This window comes from Drosophila navojoa, chromosome 4 (genome assembly GCF_054131105.1).
Source record: "Drosophila navojoa isolate 15081-1374.11 chromosome 4, UAZ_NAV_1.0, whole genome shotgun sequence".
Lineage (NCBI taxonomy): Eukaryota > Metazoa > Arthropoda > Insecta > Diptera > Drosophilidae > Drosophila > Drosophila navojoa.
This window is the reverse complement of record NC_142892.1, coordinates 4,685,519-4,702,953: the sequence shown is the minus strand read 5'-3', so window position 1 is coordinate 4,702,953 and position 17,435 is coordinate 4,685,519. Positions and strand designations below refer to the sequence as shown.

General features: G+C 41.7%; 2 protein-coding genes across 8 annotated transcripts; one reads left to right on the top strand and one right to left on the bottom strand.

Annotated features, from left to right (window-relative positions):
- The first annotated feature begins 10 nt into the window (after window positions 1–10).
- Window positions 11–15,059, top strand: E(bx) (nucleosome-remodeling factor subunit NURF301 E(bx)). Of its 5 annotated transcripts, none has more exons than XM_018099958.3 (13): window positions 11–145; window positions 785–1,247; window positions 1,979–5,896; window positions 5,956–6,336; window positions 6,399–6,725; window positions 6,789–8,357; window positions 8,435–8,568; window positions 12,257–12,680; window positions 12,744–13,311; window positions 13,371–13,514; window positions 13,582–13,945; window positions 14,022–14,106; window positions 14,175–15,059. In XM_018099958.3, the coding sequence occupies exons 2-13, from the start codon at window positions 959–961 to the stop codon at window positions 14,378–14,380; spliced, it is 8,409 nt and encodes a 2,802-aa protein (XP_017955447.1). In that variant the 5' UTR covers window positions 11–145; window positions 785–958; the 3' UTR covers window positions 14,381–15,059. The 5 variants fall into 5 exon arrangements, with proteins under 5 accessions (XP_017955447.1, XP_017955448.1, XP_017955446.1 ...); XM_018099957.3 differs by having other exon boundaries at window positions 72–240; XM_089259432.1 differs by lacking the exon at window positions 11–145 and adding an exon at window positions 576–600.
- A 176-nt stretch (window positions 15,060–15,235) lies between these two features.
- Window positions 15,236–17,228, bottom strand: Vdup1 (arrestin family protein Vdup1). 3 transcript variants are annotated; one of them, XM_089259445.1, is made up of 4 exons: window positions 16,993–17,228; window positions 16,099–16,600; window positions 15,852–16,037; window positions 15,236–15,796 (listed from the first exon to the last, which is right to left on the bottom strand). In XM_089259445.1, exons 2-4 carry the CDS (start codon window positions 16,549–16,551, stop codon window positions 15,413–15,415), a joined length of 1,023 nt encoding a protein of 340 aa, XP_089115571.1. In that variant the 5' UTR covers window positions 16,552–16,600; window positions 16,993–17,228; the 3' UTR covers window positions 15,236–15,412. The 3 variants fall into 3 exon arrangements, with proteins under 3 accessions (XP_089115571.1, XP_017955482.1, XP_089115572.1); XM_018099993.3 differs by having other exon boundaries at window positions 17,002–17,225; XM_089259446.1 differs by lacking the exon at window positions 16,993–17,228 and adding an exon at window positions 16,848–16,969.
- Window positions 17,229–17,435: the final 207 nt, after the last annotated feature.

The following is a 17,435-nucleotide window of genomic DNA, read 5'->3' as shown; positions in this document are numbered from 1 at the left end:
CTGCGTCGAATGCTCATACAACCATGTACAGTATAGTACGTTAAACGACTACTAGAGGTCGCTTGCGACATTAGCAAATGAAAGACGCGCTGTGATTGGTTGACTGTACGCTATTCGGGTTACTAGTGCAGAAGTAAAATATAAGGTAAAAGTCGCTCCAACAGTTTGCTTAAGAATAGTTGAATAATATTGAAAAATAAGTATTAAAACGCGTTCGCAATGTGATGCCAAGTGCAATAGGTAAATGGCATTAAATGTAAATATTAATTGTGCTATTTACACATAACTGTGACAGTCTGTAAAAATTTTTTTCGGTTTTATAAATGGCGGACAATGTGCGTTGGCTTCAGCTCTATAGACACACACACATACACACACTCGTTCGCTTATTCAATTACACATACAGACACGAGTAATTGTGTGCGTCGAGTACCTAGCACTACGTTAATATTGAGAATGTATAATTTGGCAAACCTGGCTCAGGGCAAAGCATCCTTAACTGTGTGATTTGTGTGTGTATGTGTGTATATATATATATTATTTTGGCGCCATATATGCAATTAGCAAACATTTTCAATATTCGAATTGTAAACAAAAATGGTATTTCTATGAGATTTTGTGAATTTTATCGATTTTTTCTGCACATGTACATGCATACACATATGCGTCAATACAACTGTATGCGCAAATGAACGTGAACGATTACCATTTACAGTTGACGCTGCATTTACCAGTAAATTGTTTTGTTTTAACAAATCTTATTTTACGTGTGTGTTTTTTTTAGATAATGTGAGTCTTTCGATAAGAGCTAAAGGAGAAATAAATCGTATTTGAGAGTAACAGAGTACGCACACACGCTTACACGCTTCACACACGTACGTACGGATAGTTTTAAGCAGAAAGTGGGTGGCGAAGGCATCAATAATCGCAATAACGACGCAAAGGCTGATCAGAAACAATGAGTGGTCGAGGCAGCCGGAAGCGTGGTCGCCCGCCAAAGACGCCAAACGAGCGCTCATCGGGACGCTTCAACTATCATCTGCTCAAGAAGCCAAAATATCTCAGTGAGGGCAAATCCCAGCCAAGCACTCCATCGGCGTCACGCTGCATCTCACCACAAAGCGATGAATGCAGTCGCGGCAGCCACAACAATCGCAGCGCGCGCGGCGGCGGCTCCAAACGGGGCCGTGGACGGAAATCAAATGCCCATGCTAACTCCAGTAGTAACAATTATTCAGGAAGAAAAGGTAACTAGATGTTCATAAAATAAATTTATCGATTAAAATAGTTGTAAGATATTGTAAATAGAAAGAAGAGTGTACTAGATATTATCATATATCAGAATCATATATCTGAATGTTGGACGACTCAGCAGTCGAAATATATATTAATATATTAATAGTATAGATTATAATAGCATTGAGATAGAACGGACATAATTTTTAGGCCAAGTGTTGGGCGTTGATTACCCTAAAATATTAAATATCAGCAATATTTTAACTAGAAACGAGATGGCATAACTTATATTTTTATACAAAGACCCCTTATATTACGACTTAGTAGTCTTAAAAAAACCTGTCAAACATTTTTGACCCCTAGAAAAATGGTTAGAATTCTCTTCCAATTGACAAATAAAGTAATGTGCTATTGTCGTCGATTTTTGATCGAAATTGTATAAATTATTATTAACTGCGAAGCTGCTTTTATTCAAAAGAAGTCCAACGAGAGCTAAACCGAAGAAGTTTTTATAATAATCAATTATACGAGTTCGATTTATTCACTTCGCGATAATAACAAGTCTACGTAAGGCCAGGAAAAGTGATCAAGACGAAGACAGGCTTTTAAATTGACAAGCATGAGCTCTGGTCGTTTAAAGGGTAAATGTTAAACATATAGGCAGCGAGATATACATAGATGTAGATTCCCCACTATGTGTGATTGTAATTCTAATTATTTTCCCCTCTAACATTTGTGACAGGTTTCGAATCGGAGTATCATTATGGCTCAGATTTCGGTGATTCGGATGAGGAGAAGACCGATAATGAAGACGATTTGCTACTTACGCCCAGCGATGACGAGAGCCTAGATGCGGCCAATGAGAGTGAGTCCGAGTTTTCTGTCTGCAGTTTTACACAGAACGGCTTGGGGCGACCACCGCGTCCGCCCAGCCCGGAGCCAATTTGGCTGCAAGAAGGACGAGAGTATCCGGCCCTCGAATTGCCCGATTCGTCCGAAGATTTATTTATAGACAATGCGCACGTTTTGCGTGCTGTAGGTATTTATGAAGTATTGAGACGCTTTCGTCACTTGGTACGGCTGTCGCCCTTCCGATTGGAGGACTTTTGTGCCGCACTGGTCTGTGAGGAGCAGAGTGCCCTGCTCACGGACATTCATATAATGCTCCTGAAGGCCATATTGCGCGAGGAGGATGTACAGGGCACTCATTTTGGGCCGCTCGATCAAAAGGACACCGTCAACATAAGCCTCTACCTGATCGATGCCATCACATGGCCAGAAGTGCTGCGCAGCTATGTGGAGAGTGACAGAGAATTCGATCGTAATGTTTACAAAATACTCAGCACTGGCGAATACCCGTACACAGGCGTCGATCATCGTCTGGTTGTGCTGCAATTTCTGGCTGATCAGTTTCTCACTGCCAACTCGGTGCGCGACGTGATGGTGCAGGAGGGTCCCATCCATTATGATGATCATTGCCGTGTCTGTCATCGCCTCGGCGATTTATTATGCTGCGAGACATGCCCGGCTGTCTATCACCTAGAGTGTGTCGATCCGCCCATGAACGATGTACCTACCGAGGACTGGCAATGCGGTCTATGTCGCTCCCACAAAGTCTCTGGTGTAGTCGACTGTGTCCTGCCCCAGGAGAAACAGGGCGTGCTCATACGGCACGATAGTCTCGGCGTGGATCGACATGGTCGCAAGTACTGGTTTATTGCGCGACGTATATTTGTTGAGGATCAGATTGACGGCGTCACCTGCTGGTACTATAGCACAACATCAAAATTGGAATTGCTGCTAAAGCGTTTAGATGCCACAGAGCTAGAGTCGCGACTTGTTTCCCAGCTGACGGAGCGACAGGAGGAAATAGAGCGTCAGATGAAGTTAACAGAGTCGCTCACCAACGAGCACAAGCATAACAAGCGCACCTTATTAGATATAGAGAACGAGGCTACACAGGAACTACTCGAAAAGGAGTCATCCAATGTATCGACCGACGAGAATAACGATCAGGCGGGCGAAACCGCCAAGAAAGCCGATGATAATAAGATGATAACACGTCAAAAGACAAATCAATTGAACAATGGCACACTCTACTTCAAACTGGGCATGGAGCAGGGCTTTAAGAACTATGTCAACCAGTATGCCACCAATCCCATAGCACTGAACAAGCCGCAACGAAATGAGGAGCGCGACAAGCGACGTCATCTCTCCCACAAATTTTCACTGACAACTGCTTCGGATTTCAAATGGATTGGCATTACAATGGGCACATGCGATAATATTATCACCACATTGCGTCAGACGCTGCTTAACTTTGAGTCGAATATAGCTGCGTCCTTTATGAACATCAACTGGCAGAGCAACAAGAAATTGTGGAATAATGCCGTAATGAACGCGAAACGGGCAACAGATTTTGCTGCTGTTCTGCTGTTGTTTCAGTCATCGTTGAAGAGCGTCGTCTTTGCCAATGTGTGGCACGAGCAGCTGGGGCACATATATCTCCAGCGGATCACGAGTGGCGAGCGTGAGGAGCGCAAGAAGCAAGAGAAACGTGAAAAGCGCGAACGTGACGACGAGGAGGAGCGCAATCGTCTCGCATTTAATTACATCAAGTACTCGCTGGGCCTGAAGCATCAGGTGTGGAAGCAGAAAGGCGAGGAGTATCGCGTTCACGGCCAATGGGGTTGGCTCTGGCTGTCCAGCAGTCGGCGGTGCGGCGTTCGTGTGCGACGCACCCGTGCCCAGCCCTTGACCCACAATCGCGTCTACGTACACTACACGATGGGTGAGGATAAGAGTGTCAACGAGGTGATCCTCGTTGATCCGCGAACGCAGCGCTTCATTCAGCAATGTAAGGCAGTGCATGATGCGGGCCAGGTGTGCCATTATCTGCCCGAGCAGTACACCCACATCAATGTGGTGGAGGACGTTGGGGAGCGAGTGAATGGTCTAATTGATGTGAGCAAAGCATTGACTGAGCCCGGACGAATCTATTATCCGAAGGTGGCTCGGAAATGCCGCCTCGATGATTTGCTGGAGCGGCGCACCAAATTGGCCGAGGTCGAGAAACGAATTGCAATCAAATCCGATGTGGAGGGTGATATCAAACCACTTTTGGTGACAACATCAACAGCAAATGGAGCAGGCAGCCAGAAGCAAACGTATCTCGAGAAACGTTTGATGCGCCTCACTGAATCCTCGGGCAGGAGTATTCCATCCAACGTCAACTTAGATCTCGTCAACTCACTGGCCAAGCAAATACAGACTGTTCGGTTGCAGTTCAGCCAGCTGAATCGCTACGCCAAGACCTTCCGTTGCTATACGAAGGAGTGCAATACGAACTCGAATGCAGTTTCGCAGATTACTCAGAACACTTGTTACTCCCCGCTCTGCCTGCAGAAGGCGCGGGCAAAGAAAGAGTTGTTATTGCTACTGCGCAAGGCGCACACGGCCGGCAATGGCTCCAAGGAGACGGTCGCCGCGATTTTGGGTGCCGTCAAAAAGCCGTCCATACTCGAGCAGAAGCTAACAGAGGGCAAAAAGGAATCTGTCCAATTGGCCATCGATGAGTCCGACGATCACAAATTGCATGAGAACGAAGCGCCACTCGATCTGCTGCAGGACTGGGAGCAGGCTCGGGCGCATGCAGTTCCATTCACTGACCAGTTGATCACTGGCTGCTTGCTGAGCGAACCCGAGGATACGGAGAAGGTGCAAGTCAAGGAGGAGCAGAATGCAGCTAGCAGTCTGAATCCAGATTCAAATACTCAAGACTCCGACAAAATGGACTACATCGAGAATATGGACGTGTGCAGCAATGTGGAAATAGAGAGCACAGAGGATTCAATGGCTGTGGCGGCAAACTCGACGGCAAATATGGACGATAGCGATATGTTTCCGGGCTTGCGTCGAAAGCGCACAGTCAAGCCCAAGAAGGCGTATATTGGCACCAAAGATGTCTTGGATCAGACTTTGGACAAAGATATACCGCTCAACAAACAAAACCGTAGATTCCCCATTACACCGCGGCCGGTTAAGCGCGAGGATGTCACCAAATATGAACGGGAATATTTCGAGAATGGCACTGAGCGCGTTTATTCCGCCACCTCGACACGGGGTCGCGTCTATCTGTTGCGCGATGAGTCCAAGTTGTATGAGCAATCTGTGAAGGCTGATGATAAGACAACAGTTGTCAAGAAGCCAACCTATGCGCGTTATCCGCTCATCTCCAATTTCCTGACCCATAAGCAGAAGCGCAGCCTCCTGGTGCTGCCACGCTACGAGCTGCTCAAGCTGTCGCGCCTGGGCGGTAAGGCACCGGCCAGTGGCTTCCATCATGCCGCCAAAAACAACTCCATTTGGCAGTATCAGTGCTCTAGGCCTCTGTTCCGCACATGCTGGTCATATCGTACATCCAATGCGACGACTTTGTCGTGCATCGCATTGCAGCTGAGAATCTTGTGGTCTTGCCTACGCTGGGATGACATGATTGCAAAGCCACCATCCGCGGATGGCAAGCATCAGGTCACAACTGAGAATGAAATCGTGACACTGGAATTGCTCAAATTGCGTCATGCCGGCCGCTACGGCGAGAAGACGAGCTATCTGCGACGCAAGGTTGTCATACCCTTGGAGATGCCAAAGACTATCCGAGGTAAGCAACAGCTTCAACTTTATTTTGATTTATTGATAATAAACTCTCAACTCCCACAGAGGTGACATCGATACGTTCGGGTCTGCGTAAGCGCAAGCGTGCCGAATCACCACAGCCGACAGAGCCGCAAATAAGCGAGGAGTGGGTGGATGAGGATAAATTGGAGCTGTGGGAGATCAAGTTTATTGGCGAGAAGCAGGAGAAGGCTCGCCTGGCCACTGTGACGCGCTCGGTGACATCTCGACAACTGGAGTCGAGCAATGGCTCTGGCTCGAGTGGCTCAGCAGTGAGCAGTCCAGGCGGTGCACGTGTTCTGCTGGCTCCAAAATCTGGCGAGGATGTCAAGGATAAAATGGAACAGCAATTGAAGCTGCAGCGTGCAGCGCATCAGCAGCGTAAAGTAATTGGCGTGAATGAAGTGACACGTTCGTCAACCCCTGGTAATTGATTCCATTTGGTAATTTAATATATTAATTAATTCGAATCATTAAAATTTCGGCAGTTAAAGGACAAGTGATTGGCAGTAGACGTGTAATAGTCAAGAATCCGGATGGCACAACGCGCATCATACAACAGGCAACCACACAATTGGCGCGCAGTTCAGCGTCAGCCGCCTCGTCGGCAGCGAGTCCCTCGCCCTCGGCGAATGCTTCACAGGCGAATGCCACATCCACGACGCCATCTTCCACGCCACACAAAGTACAAATCATTCGTGGCCCCGATGGCAAAGTAAGCGTGCGAGGCCTCAATCCAGGGCAGCAGCTGGTGCAAATGCCAGACGGAAAATTGCATGTTCTAACGACAACAACATCAAATACAGTCACGTCAAGTAAGTAGACTAAATGCCTACGATAAATATTGATGGTAATGTTCTGCTTCTCTCTCCGTTCAGGTGTCAAGGGTAAACTGCCAATTAAAACACTGACGGCGCCGGTTGCATCGCATGCGTTGCCCACAGCGACGGGCGCTGGCAATGCCGCATCTCCAGTGATCAAACAAATTGCAGTGAAGCATGTTAACATTGCCAAGTCACCGGGTGCGCAGAGCTTAGCAGCTTCTCAGCGTGTTACCCTGCCTTTAGCGCAAGTCAAAAATAAATTACTGCTTGCGCAGCAACAACAACAACAGCAGCAACAACAGCAACAACAACAACAGCAGCAGCAACAACAACAGCAAACTGTACAGGCCAGCACAGCCTCGCCAATGGTTCAGAAACTTGTGCCGAAAGTGGTAACAAACGCTTCGCCCAATCAGCAATTGTTTGTTCAGCCCGGCTCAAAGTTGTTGGTGACACAAGGCTCGCAGGGACAAAAGGTTATCATATCTGCATCGCCCAGCCAACAGCAGCAACAGCAACAAGGCACTGCAACAGTGCAACAACAGCAAATTGTTCAAGCTCAAACCATTCAACAGCACATCCAGCAGCAGGCGCCGCCACAGCAGCAACAGCAGCAAATTGTGGTTAATCAGCAGATGGCCAGTCAGCCCACGCAAAAGGTGATACAGCAAATTGTCAATACGAGTAACGTCCAGCAGCAAATTGTCGTGGGTGGGCAGCGCATAATATTGAGTCCGGGTCAAACGATCGTTACACAACGTAATGTGCCGCAAAGTCAAGCTCTGCAAATGGTGCAGCAACAAATACAAACGCAACAACAGCAGCAACAGCAACAACAGCAGCAGCAACACATCGTGCAGCCACAGCAACAATATGTGGTGCAAGCCAATCAAACTGTTCAAGCGACGCCCACAACGCAAACCAAATTGGTTAAGCAGGTGGTGGTGCAACAGCAGCAGCAACATCAACAACAACAACAGCAGCAGCAGCATCAACAAGCAATAGAAGAGAAACCACAGAGCAGCACCACAGAGAGCACTGAGGCAACCACACAGCAAGTGCTTGTGCCCAACTCTACATTGGCTCAACAATTGGCGCAGGGCAAGCTGCAAGTGGCTACGATTAATGGACAGCAAGTCATTGTAAAGCCATTGGGCAACAATCAGGCTCAAATCGTGGCCCACATTAAACACCAGGGCGATGGCAATGCCCATATTGTGACCAACAATGCCACGCCGGCCGTAGCCCAAGCAAGCCCACAGAGCTCACCCGTTAAACAGACGCATCAGCAGCAGCAAACAGTTGTGCAACAAGCTCCACAACAAGTCGTCATACAGCAACAGCAGCAAGTTCAGCCGCAACCACAACAGCAACAGCAGCAGCAGCAACAACAACACATTGTGCAGCAAGTGGTGCAGCAGGCGCCAGCACAACAGCCTTTGAGTGTTGAGGAGAGTCTCCTGCAGAATCAGCCGCCGGGCACAGTGATCAAATGTGTGACGGCGCAAGTATTGCAGACAGAGCACGGACCGCGCATTGTGCTGCAAGGACTTGTGGGCAATGACTTTACGGCACAACAACTGCAGCTGGTGCAAGCGCAGGTGAAGCAACAGTTAATGAAAGGTAAACGCTCAGCATGATATAAATCTCTCAATGTCTAAAATAATGTCTCTCTCTGTCTCTCTTTGTTCTTATCTCAGCCCAAGAATCTAATGGCAAGCTAGGCGTTTTAGGCCCCACAAAAATCTATCTGGCCGTGCAGCCAGAAACAACGGCACAATCATCACAGCCGCCGCCTCTAACGCCCGTTCATCAAGCGGCGACCCATCAACAAGTGAGTAGCTTTTAAATGCAACAAAACAATCATATAGGGGCAAGAGAGCAAACGCGCGGAACTCTTAAGCACTTAAATAAAACACGTAGGCAGCGCTTAAACCAACCAACCCGTCGACAAATAATACAAGACACATTGTTATATCAATTAATAATTTAAAATATAATTTTAAGTTAACATTTACCACAGAACAAAACGCATGTTGCTATGATTTGGAGTTAATTTTCATTTAGTTCTTCTATTTCTATTTCTATCACTTGTTTTTCTTTGAAAATAGTTAATTTAAATGCTTATTTTAATTTCTGTTTTTTGGTATCGATTAAATTATTTGTTAAACATTTCTGAAATATCCTCGAAAAACAGTTTTCACATTCCACTGTGGAGTGTGAGAAAAGCGTGATTTAAGCAATTTGCCCAACAAATAGCCGAGAAGGGATTTGTTTGGTTCCACATACAACAAATTGCACAACTAAAAGGCTTAATTTTGCAATATAATTATTTGTCAACTAATTCTCCAACACACAGAAAACGCACATAAATACTATACACATCCACACAAGCACACAGATACACTCACAAACACATCTATATATATATACATGTAGAGATCATATATATATATAGAGAGAGATTCTCATCAATAAATTACAATTATGCAGTTGGCGAATATATATTCTAGAAACGTGCATTTTCTTCTTATAATCACCTGAAATATATATACGTATTTATTTAATTTGTTTAATTTAGTACCTTTTTATTATGTTTATAATTAGTCATGTAATCTTAATGCCATTTAAATATTTAGTGCTAAGTCTTTCAAAAAAAAAAAAAAAAAAGATGAAAGAAAAACAAATAGCAGATAGTTTATAAACAATATTCATTCAGCAATCAATATTAGTTCGTTCAGTCCACACACCTGAGCATTTGAAATGAGTCTATTTCGTTAACCTATTCTAGCGAGCAATTTATACAGACTGTGACCGTAATTATTAGCGACCAGGGCAAAAGTATTAGACAAAAAGAAATTTCTTGCCTAGATTTTCAACAACTTTGGTTTTATAACTATCTATTTCTATCTCTATTGTCTATGTTACTTGTAATGTATGTAAAGCGCTTTTTGCAATAAACGAAATGTATTGAAATATACAAAATAACGATGACCAATCCTGTTTCTTTTCATACAATATATACTCAAGAGTAGAACTAAAACAAAAAAAATAAATAAAAACAAACTAAACAAAAAATAAATAAATATATATTTATATATTTACATAGTTGTACATTTATTAACTCTAACTTCTTATATTGATAGATTCTACTGAGACACAAGATACAAAAAAAATCATAATAAATTAAATAAAACAAATGCAAAGACAAACTTAATTAAAAATGGACATAAATTAAATTCAAATTATTAATTTCTACAACAAAAAATTATATTTTATTTATTTTTATTTTAAATGTAATTTAAATTTAAATAATTTATGCATTGTAAATATTTCTCACATAAGTCAAGAACAAAAAAAAAAAAAAAAAAATTGCAGCAGAAACTGTCGCCTAACTGTAAATTCGAGGCTGACCTCACACTACCTGTAAACACCTGTCACACACGCTCAAAAATGGACGTCCAAAAAAAGAAATCCGCGTAGTTCTATTTTATTTAAAACGAATAACTCTCTATGGCTTTGACACTCATATATTTTCTTCATGTTCTCAAAGCCCCCTTTATTTTATCTCTATATATTACAATATATCTATAAAGAAAAAACAACCTGAACAAACGAAGCACAAAATAATTTTATTGAAACTGTGGTGCGTAAATTTTTGTTTCTGAGTTAGTTGGATGATTATTTGCAAATTGGCCTTTGTGTTGACAAAAAGCGCTCGCTTTCTATATATATATATATAAATGTATATATATAATGTATGTATGTATGTATTTGCATACATACATATACATATTCATATGCAGTTACTAAAAATGTATGTATGAAAAGAAATCGTTGTAATTTCCAAGTGTAAGCAAAATATATATGAAAAAAAAACTCGATTTACATATGTTAAAAAAAAGGAAAAAAAAAAAAAAAACAATACTTTAATCAGATATCAGTTGAATTAGTTAACAAAACCCAGAGACCTAATTAAATTGATTATTTCCATGGCCAAATTCAAATTTGCTTTAAAAAAAAAATCAAATAAAACCAAATATAAATTTATATATATGTATTATTATAATATATATATATAAATATTGCCGAAGAGATTAACCCACACACAGAGTTTTAGTTGGCTGACTTATAATATATATATATATAATATATACATTATATATATGTATTTAAATCGGAGGCAGTGCTGGTATTTTAATACCAAATGGCAAAAAAACGACGAATTTCTACCCCTACGTCCCGCGTAAGCGCATGCAAAAATGCTATAAAGAATATATTTATATATATATATATTTATATAAAAATATATCTATAACTATATATATATATATATGTATATTTATATATGAATTAATAACACAAAGGCTTAACCATATTTGTAATCATCTCATCTAAATCGAAATAAATTTTTACACTTAAAAAAAAGCGAAAATACCAGAGTTTCACACACACACACACACCCACACTAACACAGACACGCAGTCAGTCAGTCAGTCAGTCAATCAATCACAGCTCATACACAAAAAGACGCTAAGTAAAAGAACAAAACTAAAAACATTTTTGCCGCAATTTTCATTATAAATATTTTAAAAGCAAGCTTTTTTTAAAGAACTAACTTTGTACCATTAAAAATTCAATTTCGAATACCTTTTAAAATATACAAATCCATGCTGCCACTACTTAAAAAAAAAAAAAAACAAAACAAAAAAAAAATACGAATGAAAACAAAATCCAAAACGTTATCAAATGCATTGCCTAAAAAAAAAAATCCGTGTGTCAACAACTACAACTCCCAAAAAAAAAAAAAAAAAAACTGAAAAACAAAATCACGTGTTAATCTCTTCGTCAAACCAAACCAACTACTACAACAACATCTCAACCACAAACTCTACTACAAACCATAACAAAAAACGTAAAAAGGTTGCCTGGAATAAATACTACAACTGATCTCTGATTAAAGCCAGGTAGGTGCCTACTCCTCATATCTACCATTTAAACATGCCTTAAGTCTATCAGCTCTAATCGATGTATCTGTAGCTAAATAAATGTGTATATATAGAGTATATTATAATTATCATTAAATTGGTGTAAATAATATATGTTATACTATAATATACGCTTAGGTTGGTGGTGTCTCAATTGTGCATGTTGTTGCGCCAGGCGGCGATCCAGCTAAGCCTGATAGCAATGATGATGATGATGAGATTATTGTTGTATGCAGTCCGCCGCGTAAGAAGGAAAAGCCGAAAAGCCCAGCAAAAGCCAAAACATCAAGCGAAACACCTGTGGTGTTGGCCAAGTCAAGTGAAGCGGCTAGCGCCAATGATAATGCATGCAACAGCAAAAACAACAACAACAACAACAGCAACAGCAAGCAGAACAGCAACAATGATGTTAGTCTTAAGTCAGAGGCGGAAAGTGAAGAGTTAACTGTAGTTAATGAACAATCTAATAATGATCATGTGCAGCAATTAAATGAATTTGATAGTGCTAAAGCCGTCAATCGATATATATTGCAGACCAACGATAACAACACCAGCATCAATAGCAACAGCAACAACAACAACAACGACGCCGCTGCCACCGCCACCGCGCCTTCAGCTACTAATGAGACAACTGCCCCAACCACCAACGACAGTGGTGCAGCAGCAAACAGCACAGGTGCCGCTGGCAATGGCATCGGCATCGACTCCTCCACTTGCCTTGCCCAAGCTGATAAGCATAATAGCATCATCACAGCAACAACAACATCAACGACCAGCAGCAGCAGCAGCACCACCACCAACAACAACAACAGCAGCAGCTACAACAACAACGCAGCTGGAACAACTACTACGGAGGAGAACGTAGACTATGCCGCAGTGGCATCATCGGCCGATCTCTGTGCCACATCGTCGGAGCGAACCGAAGATTTTGTCGTCACCAGCGGCTATATACAAGAAAGTAAGCAAAGATTTTATTGAAGAAATCGTTTAACTGTATTAATCAATCAAACATCTTTTGCAGCTATCACAAATGTACTCAATCAGGGCAATCTCAGTCCCGAGCTGAAAGAGAAATTGGTTAATATGCGTACGAAGCAGGAGCAGCAAAACTCTCAGAACTTGGGCGAGTGGACGCCATCAGCCAATAAATCGAATTCGACAAATGAGCCTGCCAGCACCTCGTCCAGTCGACGACGCACTGCCTCGCGGCACAACAATAACGACGATGATGAGTGGAAGGTGCGCACGCCATCCAAACGCCATCATGCCTTGCCCGCGACCAGCCAGAACAACAATAGCACAGTGAAGAGCAGTCGCAAGTCAGTGGCACCGCTGGAGGATGCTGCGAACCTGAGTGAACCGAAGCAAACGCAACTGGAACGCCATAAGGATTTGCTCAAGAAGAGCATACTGCGGAAGCGTTCGCTGCTGGAGCGCAATTTGCAAAATGAGATCCGTGAGGAAGTCGAGGCAAAGACCAAACATGTGCGACCAATGAGCGCAACAACGCCAGAGAAACCAACAACCGACAATGAGCGTACGTCAGTGTTCACTGAACGTCTGATGGATCAGAATACAGAGCACAAACGGTTAGTAGTATAATATAATATAATTTGTATATTGACATCAAATCTAATTTGTATTGCAGTCACACGAAGCCTTCGATTGCGCGCAGTCTTGGCACAGAGCCATCAACGCTGCACAGCCGGCACAGTGTGGGCCGGCCCAAGAAGATGACACGCAAGAAGGAGAAGCTATATTGCATATGCCGCAAGCCCTATGATGACACCAAGTAATACACTATATACTATATACACTATATATATACTTATACATGTATCATCATTATATAATTGTAGATTCTATGTCGGTTGCGATCTGTGCAGCAATTGGTTCCATGGCGATTGCGTTAATATCACTGAGGAGGCGTCCAAAAAGCTAACGGAATTCATTTGCACCGACTGCCAGAAGGCGCGTGAGACACAGCAACTGTATTGCAGCTGCCGGCAGCCATACGATGAATCACAATTTTATATTTGCTGTGATAAGTGCCAGGACTGGTTCCATGGCCGCTGCGTTGGCATCGTTCAAAGCGAGGCGGAGTACATTGACGAGTATGTCTGCCCGGAGTGCCAGCGTAATTCGGATGCGAATATCGCAAATATAAAGAGCCTAACGCAGAGTGAAGTTATTGAACTCAAAAGCCTAATCAAGCAAATACAGGTAAACGCGTGAATCAACCCAAAAGCCAAGTTAGCTACAAATCTCTGACGTAAACATTTTCATTTCTCTTTTGCAGTCCCACAAAAGTGCCTGGCCATTTATGGAACCGGTTGATCCGGAAGAGGCACCGGACTATTACAAAGTGATTAAGGAGCCCATGGGTATGCTTTTCTATTATATTATACCCGATTTAAATTCTAGTCTAAAGACTTGCTTCTCTTCTACACAGATCTCAAGCAGATGGAAACGAAGCTCGAATCAAACACCTATAGTAAGCTCGCCGAGTTCATTGGCGATATGACGAAAATCTTTGATAACTGCCGCTATTATAATCCCAAGGAGTCCTCGTTCTACAAGTGCGCCGAGGCACTTGAGTCGTTCTTTGTACAAAAAATCAAGAGTTTTCGAGAAAATGTTGTTGGTCAAGGCAATTAAAAGTCATTTGAGTGTTCGAAAAATTGCTACGAAAGTTAAAATGGATTAAGTTGGATCACCAGACGCAAAAACAAAAAAAAAAAAAAAACAAAAATTCTGATTTTAGGTAAAAATATAATATAATACTTTTACTACAGTTAAATTAAAATATACGTAGAGGTTAGCCTGCGCTAATATTAATTTTAAATAAATATATATAGTAATATATATATATATATATATATATATATATATATATATATATATATATATATATATATATATCGTATATAAGTAAAGAGTAACTGAAGCTAATCTTTAAGTAGCTGTATTCTTTTATCATCTATAAATTTAATATGAATTTCGTAATTAATTTCAAGTACTTTAAGAGTTGAATTTTATGTGAAGAACAAGAGCAGAAATCTAAGTAGTTTTGCCTAATGTACAGCCAAATATATGAGATGTAAATAAAATAACATACACACACACACACACATGCATTTGTTTTGATACATATGTATGTACAAAATATAACAATATACAATATATGTAGCATATGGTATATATACATATATATAAGAAATAATGGATTTATCACTATATTGCCCAAATATGTGAACGCGTAAGGCGAATTTGTATCACTGTAGGAGCAATAAATGTATTATATTTGTAAATAAAAACAGATACAAGTAAACTCAAATCATGGTTTATGATATGGAATATATGAAATGTATTAAATTTACAGAGCAAATAAACGTAGGGAAGTAGCATACATACCTGTATATGTGTTGACCATGATGTATGTATATATAGATATATATCTATATATATACAGCTGTATAAGTATTAGAAAATGCAATTGAAACGTCAGCTCAGTTTTCGGTTATCTCCAAGCCGGTTACGCCCGACTAGAGTCCACTTAATTGTTTTTTAGTTTTGTCATCCTTGAAGTTTTACAAATCATTAAGAGTGAGTTAAATAAGTTATAAATTAATGTATGGCAAAAAATATTAATCCAACAATTGTTTCTTAAGTTTTGCATCGCATCGAGCGTTAATTTGCATTTGGCTTTTCGTGCAGCCACGGACGGAATATGGGCAATGTTGAAGGATAATGTGTGTCCGGCTTTAGGACGGATTCGGGCCATGTGTTGGACACATCATTGGCATTATTGCGGAACGGATATGTGGCCAAGACAATTGGCAATTGCAATTTGATTTCCTTTTCCAGCGACTTCGGCTCGATGACGAAGAAGACATCGTAGGTGATTTTGATCAGATGGCAGCCATGCAGATTTGTTGGTGGCAACGGCGGCACATAGAGGCTATCATTGTGCCATTCGTCCTTGCCGCCAGGACGTATCTTGCCACGCACCAGAACGGCCAGAGCGCGCTTCTCCGTCTGAACTGTCTTGCCGCGTGCCAAGTACTCAATGGTCTACAAGGCCGTATTCAATTAGCCTGAATCGAATTTTAAGTATTCCTCAACTTACCTCAGTTAGCGACGCCTTGGTTCGTTTTATGGTTACATTGCTGGCATTGGATATGAAGGCTGTGACGAGTATATTCTCGCCGGGCACATAGCCTCCGCGATCCAAGACCACACGGCATTTGATCTGACCACCGCCCACACAGGCAACCACGCCCAGTTTGTGTTCCACCTCGCATGTGAAGGGTTGCTGTTGGGGAATTTAAAGCAAAGGTTTAGCTTTGGCTTTTCTAACATCCCGATATATTTACCGATAGTATTGGTTTCTCCAGGTTCAAGTCAATGGGATTCATAACGATAAACACTTGATGGTTCTTGTGTGTCAGACCTTTGGGCTCACGCAATGCTGCCGTGCAATAATATTGTATCCAACCGAAGCTGCCCAGGAATGTGGAGGGCAGGCCAATGGGCAGCCCCAACTTGAAGGGAAAACTATGTATACCAGGCGATAGTATCGCAGGACCCTGATCCACATCGCCCAGCAAACGCATGCGAAAATCTATGTAATTCTCTTTGTCGTAGGTGCGTTCCTGTCGACCCCCAGCACGCACCACGCCCTCACCCACCACATGGAAGTGCAGACCCAGAGCTGGAGTCTCATCTTGTAGCTCTATGAGCACACGTCCCGAGAGAAACTGACCCGGAAAGTACAGCAACGACGAATTATCGAATATAATCAGAAATTTCAGTAATTTTCGAGGCATATTTCGGCAGCTTCAATAGTTTAGAGATACGTTTATGACCTTGAAATACCTGTTGTATGTAGGTAGAGAAAAAAAAAACTTTGAATTAGCATTGTTTAGTAAAAGCTTAAATGCTTTTTTTTTCAATATATATGTATCTAATGAACTCATTGTGTCTGAGAGAAATTTCGAATTAGTTTTATAATTGCCATTAAATGATGCAAAAAATCAACGCAATTAAAGCTTTTCCCTTTTTAAATGTCGCTGCAAATTGTGCTTCATTATACACACACACACACTCGCACTCTCGCACATACCCACACGCGATATAGACTTATATACATATTTTCGATTGAACAATCCGCTTGTAGCTTTATAAACGTGGGTGCAACGCCAAAATGCTTATATACTCGCACAACATCCGAATTCACTCATATACTCATTGACGTTTTGTTGGAATACCTCTCGTACCTAGCCTCGTACGTTGCGCTATTTATTGCTTTATGTATTTTTCTTGCTCGTTTATATTTCTTTTATTGCTGCTGCTGCTGCTGCTTCTTCTTCTTCTTTATTTTTAAACTATCTCAGCTGCGCAAGCGCTTTGGGGCCGCTCCAACAAGTTAACAGCGCGCACACTGACGATTGTTTAACAACTAAAGCTGTTACGATTTTCAGCTAGCTTTGTCGACTCGGCTTCAATTCTAGAGATGGCACAGAGGTTCGTGTTTACTCAAGCGAGCAGTCGAAGCTAATGACGTAGGATGGATGACCTTTAGCCAAAGTAGGAGGTAAATAAATCTATGAGACTGTAAGTCAAATAGAGTTTTTATTTCCTAAAATAAATATGTACAAACGAAATAAAATTATAAAATATATGCAAATGTTTAATAATTCAAATTTTAAGC

What these genes read in the sequence shown, in the direction of transcription:
- Vdup1 (XM_089259445.1), bottom strand. Translation starts at nt 16,551, where the DNA reads ATGCCTCGAAAATTACTGAAATTTCTGATTATATTCGATAATTCGTCG. An exon ending in TGGAGAAACCAATACTATCG is followed by an intron (nt 16,038 to 16,098) that starts GTAAATATATCG and finishes ATTCCCCAACAG; the next exon opens with CAACCCTTCACATGCGAGGT. An exon ending in CCAAGGCGTCGCTAACTGAG is followed by an intron (nt 15,797 to 15,851) that starts GTAAGTTGAGGA and finishes ACGGCCTTGTAG; the next exon opens with ACCATTGAGTACTTGGCACG.